At 55.8% G+C, this 11990-nt stretch overlaps 1 protein-coding gene across 1 annotated transcript; it reads left to right on the top strand.

Moving 5' to 3' along the window:
* The first annotated feature begins 10051 nt into the window (after positions 1-10051).
* TMEM271 (transmembrane protein 271) lies at positions 10052-11463 on the top strand. The gene has a single exon (XM_056121653.1). The coding sequence runs from the start codon at positions 10329-10331 to the stop codon at positions 11448-11450; it is 1122 nt and encodes a 373-aa protein (XP_055977628.1). The 5' UTR covers positions 10052-10328; the 3' UTR covers positions 11451-11463.
* Positions 11464-11990: the final 527 nt, after the last annotated feature.

Here is an 11990-nt window from a genome sequence, read left to right as displayed (position 1 = left end):
AGGGCACTTGCCTTGTGCTAGGCCAACCCAGGGAACTTCTTGATGGTCCCCTGAGCTTTACAAAGAGTGATCCCCAAGCACAGAGCTAGGATTAATCCCTGAGGATAGCTGGGTGTGACCTCCAAACAAAAAAGCCCCACAAAAACAAAAAATCAAAGGTGGGGGCTTCACACAGACTTGGTGCTGGTGAGGGCATTGCCTGGACATTCTCTCTCAGGACATTCTCACATATCTCTCAAATATGTGAGTCAAATCTGAGCTGAACTCACCTGGTGCTTCCCAGCCCTCAGAGGCCATCTGGGACATGCCCTGTGTCCCTCCTCAGCCTGTTCCAAGTTGGTGGCCATGTGAAGGCTGCTAGCTCTTCCCATGCCCAATGATGATAGCTGTACCATGCGGCTGCACCTTAGAGATGCCACCCAAGTGTGTGCACCTCACCCAGCTACTGTGCTGAAAGTTGAGAGCCTCACCTCTACATCTGGGTGCTGAGCTGACAGGGTCTCTGTGGACTGCGATGTGCACTGACAGGACCCAGCCAGGCCTGTTTGAGTCTCACTCTGGATGTGCCCTCTGCTTCACAAATGGCACGATGCAGGTATGTGTGTGGTGTGTGGGCACGTGCGCAAGTGTGCGTCCATGTGTCTGTGTTCATGTGTTCACATGTTTTCAGTAATGCCACATGCCTGTGTTCGTGTATCGATGTGTCTGTGTTTCTGTGTTTCCTTTGTGGTCACATGTCCATTCATGTGTATATCTGTGTCCACACATGTGTTTGTGTATCTATGTGTGCCCATGTTCATGTGTGTCTACATACGGTGTACATGTTTACATGTCTCTGTACACATTCGTGAGTGTCCACATGTCTTTGTTAGTATCTCTGTGTGTGTGTCCATGTGTGTCTGCCCATGGACTGCTGGAAGGAAGGCGTTTCCATGGTGTGACCCAGCTTGGAGCACTCGGCAGGCAGGTGGGGGCAGCTGGCCTTTGGCTCCTTTCTTGAGTAGCAGCTGGATGATGTTGCCACACTGCTCACAGAGATAGAAGCAGCCTGTTTAGTTGGAAGGACTCGGCCACCCACCCCAGCCAACCAGGTTCCTGGATGAAGGGATGCCAGGTTTCTTTCCTCTTTAAGTGACCCCATGCCCATCATCTCTCACTTCAGTGGTGCTGCGACCCACACAGCTTGTCGAACATCAGCCCGAGAGAGAATGAGAGCTGCAAAGATGGGGTATGGAGGACTGTATGGAACATGCAGCAACTTTATTGCAAAGCTCATTGACTTTATAGTATGCAGTAGGCAATTCCTGGGAAAGCCAGGGGTTCCAAGTTCAGTGAGCTACGCTATCTGCTATTCTGTTTTGCAGCTGGGTATGTGGACAGTTCCATGAACTCTCCCAGCAAAATAGGATGGGAATGAGAATGTGGCTTCTGGCCCGACCAAGGCAGATCAGGTTCAGTCTTCCCTTGGCCCCACTTACCAGGGTCAACCGCCCGGGCATGGTGCTCCCACACGCCAAGTCTTTCCCCTGCTCTCTCCCTTCTCAGGGAAAACACACAGGGGCTACCAAGGCCAGTCCCCAGCACAGTGGCATGTGGTTTTGTGCCAGCTGTCTTCAGTCGGTGAACTGTGAGTCTCTCTCTCATGTCTGAGTGATGGTGCAGAAGTTAGCCCCCGGCGTGCAGACAAATGTCCTCAGCGAAGCTGGTTCCCAGTCCTGCAGCAGCAGCAGCAGCAGTCACAATGGGCCCAGCTGGCCGAGCTGGGCACAGGCCCCAGTGCTGCATCTTCTCCGCTGAGTCAGCAGGGTCCTCTAGGACCTGCTCTCAGCTCCCTGATTTTTCATAAAACTTTTTCTCATCAGGAACCAGGATGGAAGGGATGGGGAGTGGAGCAGCTGCTGTGTAGGCTCTGTGCAGCTTGGATTTGGGTGCCGAGGTCTGGGCGGCTGTGTTCTGATTTCAGGCCCTTCTACGCCATCAGACCCTGAGCTGAATTCGAACCCCTTCGACTGGGAGGGACGTGCCAACAAGCAGCCATGTATCAGAGGGCAGGTCGGTGGAGACATCTGGCCTTAGCACCCACCCTTCTTCGCCATGGGTTGGGGAGTGTGGAAGGGGACATACCTGTTTTTTTAGTCACACCAGGACCCAGCAATGCTCAGGAATTCCTCCTGGCGGTGTTCAGGGGACCAAATGGGATGCCGGGGACCGAACCTGGGTTGGCCGTGTGCCAGGCAAACGCCCTCCCCGCTGTGCTCTCGCTCTAGCCTAAGGGAGAGGCCTGCTTTGATACAGCAGCAGGGACAGTCCTGTGGGAGTGGGATGGGGGAGCAGGCACAGCCTTCACCAAGGGCTGGAGAGACGAACCCCAGTGGGTATAGAGCAGGGTCCTGGGCCAGACACCTGGAAGGGCAGTTGTGGGCTGAGCTAAGTGTGACCCAAACCAGCCCCTTTCCTTTGACATCTGTCTGTGGTTTTCCTGGCTCCTGAGCCTGGAGTCTTTGCTAACCTTTTTTTCTTGGGCAAAAAAAGCAAGGTTTACTTGGGGTCTGAGAGAACTCTGAAGAAATCAAACTTTCTCGCTCATAGTCTCTCTCTGTCTCCTTTGTGGGAGGGCGTGGGCTTCTGGTGTGTGGAAGTCAGTGGGGTGGGGCTGTGACAGTGAGCAGGACCAGAGGCCACTGGTCTCTGGTCTCCAGGCACAGTCTCCAGGGTGGGACTTACCCTGAACTGGATTTTCAGAACCCTCAATTCACTGCTTGACCCTGGGGTGCACTGAAACGACATTCTCTACCTTCTCAGCATTCCAGTGTTGGCCTCCTGACCAGTGTGTCTATGAGCTCTATACACCGTGCACCGTATCATACCCACAGGATGCAGGCACCACCATCAAGCATGGAGTCCAAGGGGCAGTCTCAGAGAAGCTGCTGGAAGTACCTGGGGGCTGTGCTGGGGTTAGTGATAGCTAGGGCAGCCACTGAATGCACAACACTGTGCTTAGGTCCTGCCCAGAGCAGCCAGAACTGCAGAACCAGAATGTCGAGGCACTTGGCTTCTGTCACCTCGAGGGCTAGAGTCCTCCTTGTGAGCAGACAGAGCCCTGAGCACAAGCCATAGCCATAGCCCACACATAGAGAGTCAGAAGTCCCTGAGCCACCTCTTGGAAACCTCTGAGGGCAAGAAAGCCCCAGGGGTGATAGGAGATCCAAATTCGCCAGCACCAGCAGATGCCGACAGTGCGTCCCAGTTACCACCAACTCCCTCCCACTTCTCTGACCCAGTGTTCTGGTACCAGTGTAGCTGAATTCCTGCTCACCTGAGAGTGGGCCTTCCTGAGCTGGATTCTCAGAGCTCAGTTGCTTCTCCTCCTATTCCAAGTGTCAGGAAGCAGGTGAACTCTGGGGATTTGCTGGCCACATGCAGGGAGGTCCTTTGTGGCTGTCTAGTACCATACACACAAAGGAGCGACTTTGGGGCTAGAGAGAGCTCAAGAGTCTGGATGCAGGCTTTGCAAGCTGGAGGCCCAGATTCCATCCCTGGCACCATATGGTCCCCAAACACTGGTAGCGGCAACCTTCAAGCAAAGAGCCAGGAGTAGCTTATGAGCATTACTGGGTGTGACTCAAAACAAGAAACAAAGAAAGAAAAGAAATCAGTCTAAAGGACCAGAGCAACAGTACAGCGGGTAGGGCTTCTGTGTTGCACGCTGCCGGCCCACGTTTGATCCCTGGCATCCCATATGGTCCCCCAAGCAACGCCAGGAGTAACTCCTGAGTACAGAGCTAGGAGTAACTCCTGAGCATTGCCAGGTGTCACCCAAAAAGTCAAAAAGAAAAAACGAGAAAAAAAGAAATCAGTTCAAGATGGTTTTTCAGGGCATGAATGATAGAACAGTGGTGAGGGCACTTGCTTTGCATGTGGTAGGCCTGGATTTGATCCCCAGTTCCACATATGGTTCCCTGAGCCTACCAGGAATAATCTCTGAGTGCAGAGCCAGGATTAAACCTTGGCTTAATCAAACAAAAACAACAAAAAGAGGTTCTTCAGAGGGAATATATGATTTTTCCCTTTCCCCAATTTTTATTTGTCCACTGCGACTTACAGTACAACAGAGTCACAGGCATACAATGTTACAATTCCACATCCAACACCAAAGTGTCAGCATCCCTCCAGCAATAATAGCTCAAGGTCCCCTCCATCCCCTACCTCCGCCCCTTGGCAATCTCATTAAAATGTTAAAAATGATCACAGTTTGCATTATATGCTCACAAAAGTGCCGCTCCTTTGGTTTTGGTGCGCACATGGACCTCACCTCTCCACCACCAAAGTGCTCAAGAGCCTCCACCAATGCTCTTACACTATCTCCAGTATGCCATGTTATCTGCCTGCCCACTCTCCCCTTCCTTGGCACCCTCAGTTCTGTAAGGGGAGAGTCAGAAGTCCCTGAGCCACTTCTCGGGGACCTCTAAGGGCAAGAAGGCCAGTGCTTACCATCACTATGTACTACAGATAAGTGAGAAGAACATCTTGTATTTGCTCTTCTCCCTCTGGCTTTCTTCATTTAATATGATGCTCTCCAGATCCATCCAAGTTTCAGAAAACTGATTCTCAAGGATGGAGATAGAGGAAAACTCAAACAATGCTCACACTGAGGAAAAACATAGGAAGAACTCCCTAGAATATGGACCTCAGAGGTGTCTTTGATGATTTGACTCTTTCAAAAAAGACAGAAACAAAATAATGGAAGTACATAAAATAAAACATTTTATTCTAGTCCATGTTTCTTTTGCCATGCAAAAAGACAGAAGTCATAGAGATAGCACATGGACTAAGGTGCATGCCTTACATATAGCTGACCCTAAGTTGATCCCTGGCATCACATGGTTCCTCAAGCCCTGGGGCCCCTAAACACTGTTGAGGTGGCCCAAGCTTCTTGGTATCCTTGGGCCTTTGCATTGAATCTCTGACCTAATTGGTAGGGAATCACCAGTAAGGACCCCCAGTCTCCTGAGCATCCCGCTGCAAAACAAACAAACAAACAAACAAACAAAAGTAATCAAACAAAAAAACCAACCCCCAAATTAGAGAAAATATTTGCATTATATAAATAATATAAAAGACTAATATCTAAGACTTTTTTTTGGTTTTTGGGTCACACCAGGCGATGCTCAGGGGTTACTCCTGGCTCTGCACTTAGGAATTACTCTTGGCGGTGCTTGGGGGACCATATGGGATGCTGGGAATCGAACCTGGGTCGGCCGCATGCGACCACTTGCAATGTAAACGCCGTACCCGCTGTGCTATCACTCCAGCCCCTAATATCTAAGATATTTAAAGCTTTCACCCAGTTCTACAACAACAAAGAATCCAATAACCCCATAAAACAGGTAGAGGAGATGAACAGACACCTCCCCAAAGAGGACTTACAGTTGGTCAGTACACATATGAAAATAACTCATTTTTACTAATTATTAGGAAAATGCAAATGGGAACAACAGTGAGACATATGTCACACCAGTGAGAAGGGCACATATCAAAAACACTGGAAACAGCCAGTGTTAGCTGGGATGAGGTGATAAAGGATCCTCATTTGTTGTTGATGGTAATGCTATCTGGTTCAACATTTATGGACAACAGTGTGGAGATTTCTCAAAAAAAAAAAAAAAGAACTTCTATATGGTTCAGCAATCCCACTTTTCAATGTCTACCCCAAGTACACAAAAACATTAACTTAAAAAGAAATATGTACATCTATACTCACTGCAGTGCTGAGTATCATAACCAAGAATATGGACACGACTGAATGTTCAATAATAGATAAAGAAGTGAAGAATTTGTGATATATAAACACAGTGGACTACGATACAGTAATGTACTTGGATGGAACTGGAGGGTATCATGTAAAATAAGTCAGAGGGACAAATACTATATGATCAAGCACAGTAGAAAGGACATCTGTACCTATTTGTTCATTGCAGCACTGTTCACAATAGCCAAAATCTGGAAACAACCCAAGTGCCCTAGAACAGATGACTGGTTAAAGAAACTTTGGTACACCTACACAGTGGAACACTATGCAGCTGTTAGGAGAGATGAAGTCATGAAATTTGCTTATAAATGGATAGACATGGACAGTACCATGCTAAGTGAAATGAGTCAGAAAGAGTGGGACAGATATGGAAGGACTGCGCTCATTTGTGGAGTATAAAACAACATAACATGAGGCTGACACCTAAGGATGGTAGATACATGGGACAGGTAGATTGCTCCATAGCTAGAAGCCTGCCTCATAAACAAAGGGGAGAAGGCAGCTGGAATAGAGAAGGGATCACTAAGAAAATCATGGCTTAAGGAACTGGTCGGGATGGGAGATGTGTGCTGAAAGTAGATAAAGGACCAAACATGATGACCTCTCAGTGTCTGTATTGCATACCATAATGCCCAAAAGTAGAGAGAGAGTATGGGGAATCATGTCTGCCATGGAGGCAGGGGGAGGGTGGGAGAGGCAAGGTATACCGGGGATATCGTTGGTGGGGAATGTACACTGGAGGGATGGGTATTTGATCATTGTGTGATTGTAACCCAAACATGAAAGCTTGTAACTATCTCACAGTGATTCAATAAAATTAAAACAAAAACAAAAACAAATACTATATGATCTTATTTATCTGTGATATAGAGAGAAACAAAATAAGGGAATCAACAGTGTCAATTAATGGCAAACCCTTGCCACAAAACTCAGATTACCAAATTGTTTGGGGAGAGGGGAGGAAGGAAGAGGTGAACTAAGGTCAGTGGTGGAGGATCTTGGGCACTTCAGTGATTTAGCAACTCTGTACATCAAAACTATAAACACTATTGTAACCATGTTGCCTAAACTGCAATAAAAGCTAATAAGGTTTTTATTTTTCTTTCCTGTTTTTCTTTTGGCTACATTGGCAGTATTCTGGGAAAGCAACCAGTACTGTGCTTGGGGGTTGATTTCACTGTTGGATGGATACATGCGGTACCAAATTTGTACCTGGGCCTCCCAAACGCCAGGATATTTTGCATGTACTTTACCCATTGAACTAGCTCTCTGTACACACCCCAGCCCCATTTTTTAAAAAAAGAAATGTAAAGAGGAACACTTTACTTGTAGTAAGCTATTTACTAACTTGACATCATTTTGAATTTTATTTGCAGGGTCCTCACCTGTAAGGACAGACCCAGTGTCTCACCTGCAGGGACAGTACAGGACACAGCAGAACTGGTTCAGGACACAGGCTGTGGAGGTCCCAGGTAGTGTGTGTGGGGGGTGGGAGACAAGCACAGCTGGTGTTGGCAGCAGTGACACGGGTGCATGGCCCCTCCTTTCCATGCGAGTCCCCACAGGAGGCTCTGTAACCCTCTGACAGGGCAGTGCTTCTTGTCACCAACCCTTGCCACGTCCACCCAGTAGTCCAGGATCTCCCCGTCCAAGACACATCTGCACAGCACCCTGAATCCTGACAGGTCACCTCCTGCACACCTGCCCCCAATTTCTTCAGTCCTCCACTTGGGCCTTTACTGGCGTGCCCCCTCCTCCTTCCAGCTTGGTGAGGGAACTTTTGCTGCCCACTGTCTGTCCTGTATCCCCAACAAGATCACTGCGGGTGGAAGGGAACTGACAGACTGTCCTAGCAGGGCACCCCATGGGTGGCTGCCTGCTGCCTGCGTGTGCTCATGTGCTCCTGTTCACATGAGTCAGCTGGTGCCAGTCCTGATGGGGAGGGCAAGTCATGCCAGGGCCTGACTGCCAAGAGTCATCCATGGGCAGACACTCACACACCCAAGAGCTGTCCTCTGTCAAAGACTGGGTGGGCCAGAAGACCTTGGGAAAAAAGGAGATGGAAACAGGAGTACGGAGTGGAGGAAGACTGCAGGGTGGAGGAGGGTAGGGTGCAGGATGTTCTAGTGTGAAAGAGGTGGATTCTGAGAGATGGGGTGCAGGAAGCTGCTGAGCATCAACTCTGGTTGGAATCCAGGCTCTCTGCCACTGACTACTCCTTCGGACCTCTCCTTTGGGGTGTGGAGGGCTGGGCAAGAGCACAGTGCGGGACACCATGTGGCCTCTAGAAGATGGCATGCACTCAGGTGTCTGTGACCACATACTCAGTAGTTGCTTTGGGGCTGGAGCCATAATGCAGCTGGTAGGGCATTTGCCTTGCACATGGCTGACCCAGGTTCGTTTCCTGGCACCCGTATGGTTCCTGGAGCATTGCCAGGAGTAATTTCTGAGTGCAGAGTCAGGATAAACTTCACCAGGTGTGCCCCCTCCCTCTCCCCAAAGAAAAAATAGTAGCTGCCTTTGAGCAGACAGAGGCTCCAAGTGACTTGTGGGCAGGGATCCGCAGGAACAAGGCTGGGGAAGGTGCAGGGCCGTGAAGAACTGGGAGGGTGCTGAGGAGGGTAGGGAGGGATGGGGAAGCTGGAGCAGAGTAGGGATGTCTCCTGTCAGCTGCCCCTAGTCCAGCCACCTCCAGTTCAGTTGTCCCAGTCGCTTCTTCCTGGGCTAAGAGGGCAGTCGTCTGCCTCTCCAGGGGGTTGGCCCACAGACCGCTGCCTCCTCCAAGCCCAATCATCTGGCCATGACGCTTGCAGCGAGGAGCGGCTTCTCTTCCTCCTCCTGGCGGTGGAGGAGATCGTTTCCCTGGAAACGGGACTAATCACCGGCAGCGCGCTCACGAGTGGGAGCCACGACTGTCGCACAAGCTGACTCACACACTGTCCGTTTAAAGGCTGCAGAAGCGGTTATGAGAGCAGTTCCTCTGCTACTTTTTCCAGCGAGTCATTCGTGAGGTGAGGAACCGAGGCAGGGCCTTGCGCACGTGCTAAAAATACAGCGGGCGCGCGCCTCCGGACACAACATCGCCTTCCCAGTCCATCCCCCATGAAGTCCAGGGAGCGCTCCGCAGGCCCTTCGCACCGCACCGTCACTGGGCAGATGGCTTCGTGCAGTGCGGGAGACCGAACCCACCCCCGCGCCCGCCCAGGCAGCCCTCCACCGTGCCAGCCTGCGGTGTTCACTGGGCATCCTGGACGCGGTGTCTTTTAGGCGCGGGGGTGTGTCCCCGGCCCCAAGTGCCCCGTGGGTGGCAGCAGAGGGGCGCGCCCTCCAAGCACCCACGTCCGCTGCAGCGGGTTCCCTCGCGGCCACCGCGCAGCACCCAGCGCCAAGTTACTTAATGCAACCCCAGCTGCACGGTGACTCACGCGCTCCGGGCCTGCGGCAGCAGCCACCGAGCCCGTGCACGAGAACCGGGGCGCAGGCCACTCGAGCCTGGGTCCCTTCGAGGTCCTCCTCAGGCCGCACTTAGAGAAGAGGGTGGAGGACCCAAAAGCAGGCCCCACCCCAGCCCGCCCCGCCTTCCTTCCGGGACTCAGGAGAACGATTCCCCCACCCACTTATGCGGCCTCCCCGCAAAGGAATCAACCGATGCGGTTAACTCGTGGGAACTCCTGAGTGAACCCAAAGCCCAGGGCTCTAAAACCCAAAGGAATCATTTCACGTGCTCCCCAGGGCGCCTACCCGAGCCCGGCGCACACACGCCACCCCACCCGCCGCGGAGCCAGACCTCCCTCTCCGCCGGGTCTCGCACCCAACCGCTCCTTCACACGCCCCCCGCCGCAGAATCCCGCCCCGCGCCCCAGCAGCCTTCTTTAGGATCCTCCTCTCTGCACCCTGTCTCCCACACTCTCCCCTACCCCCACCGTAGCTCTCCCCAGACCCCGGCACTCCCGCCCCTCTCTCCGCACCCCCAGAATCTGGCTTCCCGGCCCCCAGGAACCCCGGAGGCGCAAGAGGTGGGCGGGGCGCGAGGGTGGGGCCTGGCGGGTGGGGGGCGAGTCTCGGGGTCCTGGCGGCGTTCCCCAAGCTGCTGGCGGGGGGCGCCAGCGGCGCGAGGGAGGCCGAGGGGCGCGGCCCGAGGGTATCGTTCCCGGCGGAGGCCGCAGAGGGGAGTCCTAGGGGCTGCGGGGGCCGGAGGGCGGCGCCAGGGTGAGGCGCGCGGGGAGGCGGGCGGGGTGGGGGGGAGCGGAGCGTCCTGGGAGGGGCGCCGGCGGCTGAGGAGGGGGCGCGCGCGCCCTGCGGTCCTCCGCGCCGCATCGGTTCCCGGCTCGGGGCCGCGGCGGCGGCGGGAGGCGGAGGATGCGGGCTCCGGCTGCGGCGGCGCGGGTCCGGGAGGACGCGGGAGGATGAGGAGGAGGCCGGCGGTCCGGCCGCGCGGCGCCGGGAGGAGGCGCAGGCGGCGGGGGCGGCGGCGGGCGGCGGCGGGCGCGCGGGGTGCGGGCCGGCTTGGGCGCGGAGGATGAAGTGGAGCGTCCGCGGGGCCTGCGCCGCGCTCTCCTCCTGCCTCCTGCTCGCCTGCGCGCTCAGCGCCGCCGCCGTCGGCCTCAAGTGCTTCTCGCTGGGCTCGGAGCTGCGCGGGGAGCCGTTCCGGCTGGGGGCGGCCGCCGGCGCCTTCTACTCGGGGCTGCTCCTGGCCGCCGGCCTCTCGCTGCTGGGCGCCGCGCTGCTCTGCTGCGGGCCCCGAGACGCGCCCCTCGCGGGCCCGGGCTCGGGCCCGGCTCTCGGAGTCCCCGAGGCCGCGGCAGGGGCGCCAGAGGCCGCGCCGGGCGAGCCGGGCGCCGCCGCCGGGCCCCCGGGGCCGGTGAACAGCCAGAACCTGCTGCTGCTCGGCGTCCTGGTCTTCATGCTGGGGGTTCTCAGCGCCTTCGCGGGCGCCGTGATCGACGGCGACACCGTGTCCCTGGTGGAACGCAAGTACTCCCACTACTGCCTGCCCCCGCGCGCGCCGGCTGCGGCCGCGGGCCCAGCGCCCTCCGGCCCCGGCCCGGCCCCTGGCACAGCGCGCGCGCGCAGCACCCTGGACAGCGCCACGTCGGCCAAGTGCCGCCAGCTGAAGGACTACCAGCGCGGCCTGGTGCTCTCCACCGTCTTCAACTCGCTCGAGTGCCTCCTGGGCCTGCTCAGCCTCCTGCTGGTCAAGAACTACAAGTCGTCGCAGGCGCGGCGCGGCCGGCGCGGCCGCAGGAGGGGAGGACGGGCCCTGGCGCGGCCCCGCGGCGGCCCCGGGCTCCGCGCGCAGCCGCTCGCCGCCTCCAGGGCGCGGCGGGGCCGGCGGGGCCGGCGGGGGCGGCGGCTGCAGCAGCGGCCGAGCGAGGCTTCCATCCTGTGCCCCGAGGAGTCGGACCTGAGCGCCCCGGGGGACTGCGCGGCCTTCGCCGCACACCACGCCGTCTCCTACATCAACGTGGGCGTCCTCCGCGCGCTCGACGAGGCGGGCGTGGAGGTGTGCTGCGGCGGGCACCCGTCGGTGGAGCTGCCGGGCTACGCGCCTTCCGACCCGGACCTCGACGCCTCCTACCCCTACTGCTGCCGGCCGCCGTGCGAGGCGGCGCGCCCCTGGGAGCCGAGTCGGGCCTGCTGAGCCCGGGCCCCCGCACCCCCCGCGCGCGCGCGCGCGTCGGGGGCGCCGAGCAGGCCTCGCCGGCTCCGCGGCCCCGCGCCACGACCGGGCTCGCCTCCAGTGGCGCGGGATCTGTGTCTGGGAGGCGCCGCTTCTCCTCTGTGTCTGTTCGTGTCCGGATTCCATCTTGAAGTTTACAATCAAGGGTCCGGGGTGGCTCGCCCCGCCGCACTTCTCTCTGCAAGTCCGTTCCCCGCGCCCCCCGGGGTCCCGGGTGAGCCTCTCGCGCAGCGGGAGGACAGACAAAGCGACTGGAACTTTAGGAGCGAAAGAAGTGGCCAAGCACCAACAGCGACACTTTGTACACGGATGTGCCTGCTTTTGTCGATACTTTCTTACTGTAAAGCTCTCCATAAACAGTGAAAATGTTTGGTAAATTTATTGCGATTTAAAATTGGTGAGTTCCTTTATTAAATTAATTGCTATGTTACTGGAAATATACGTCACGTTGCAAGGACGGGATGTCTACACACAAACCAGTTTCGGGGGCTGATGGGTGAG

This window comes from Sorex fumeus, unplaced genomic scaffold (genome assembly GCF_029834395.1).
Source record: "Sorex fumeus unplaced genomic scaffold, SorFum_2.1 ptg000044l, whole genome shotgun sequence".
In the NCBI taxonomy this organism is placed as follows: domain Eukaryota; kingdom Metazoa; phylum Chordata; class Mammalia; order Eulipotyphla; family Soricidae; genus Sorex; species Sorex fumeus.
Note: the sequence above shows the minus strand (reverse complement) of the source record. Positions and strands in the feature narration are given on the sequence as shown.

Bases quoted from the DNA above. Each gene is read 5' to 3' on its own strand.
- TMEM271 (XM_056121653.1), top strand. From the start codon at position 10,329: ATGAAGTGGAGCGTCCGCGGGGCCTGCGCCGCGCTCTCCTCCTGCCTC.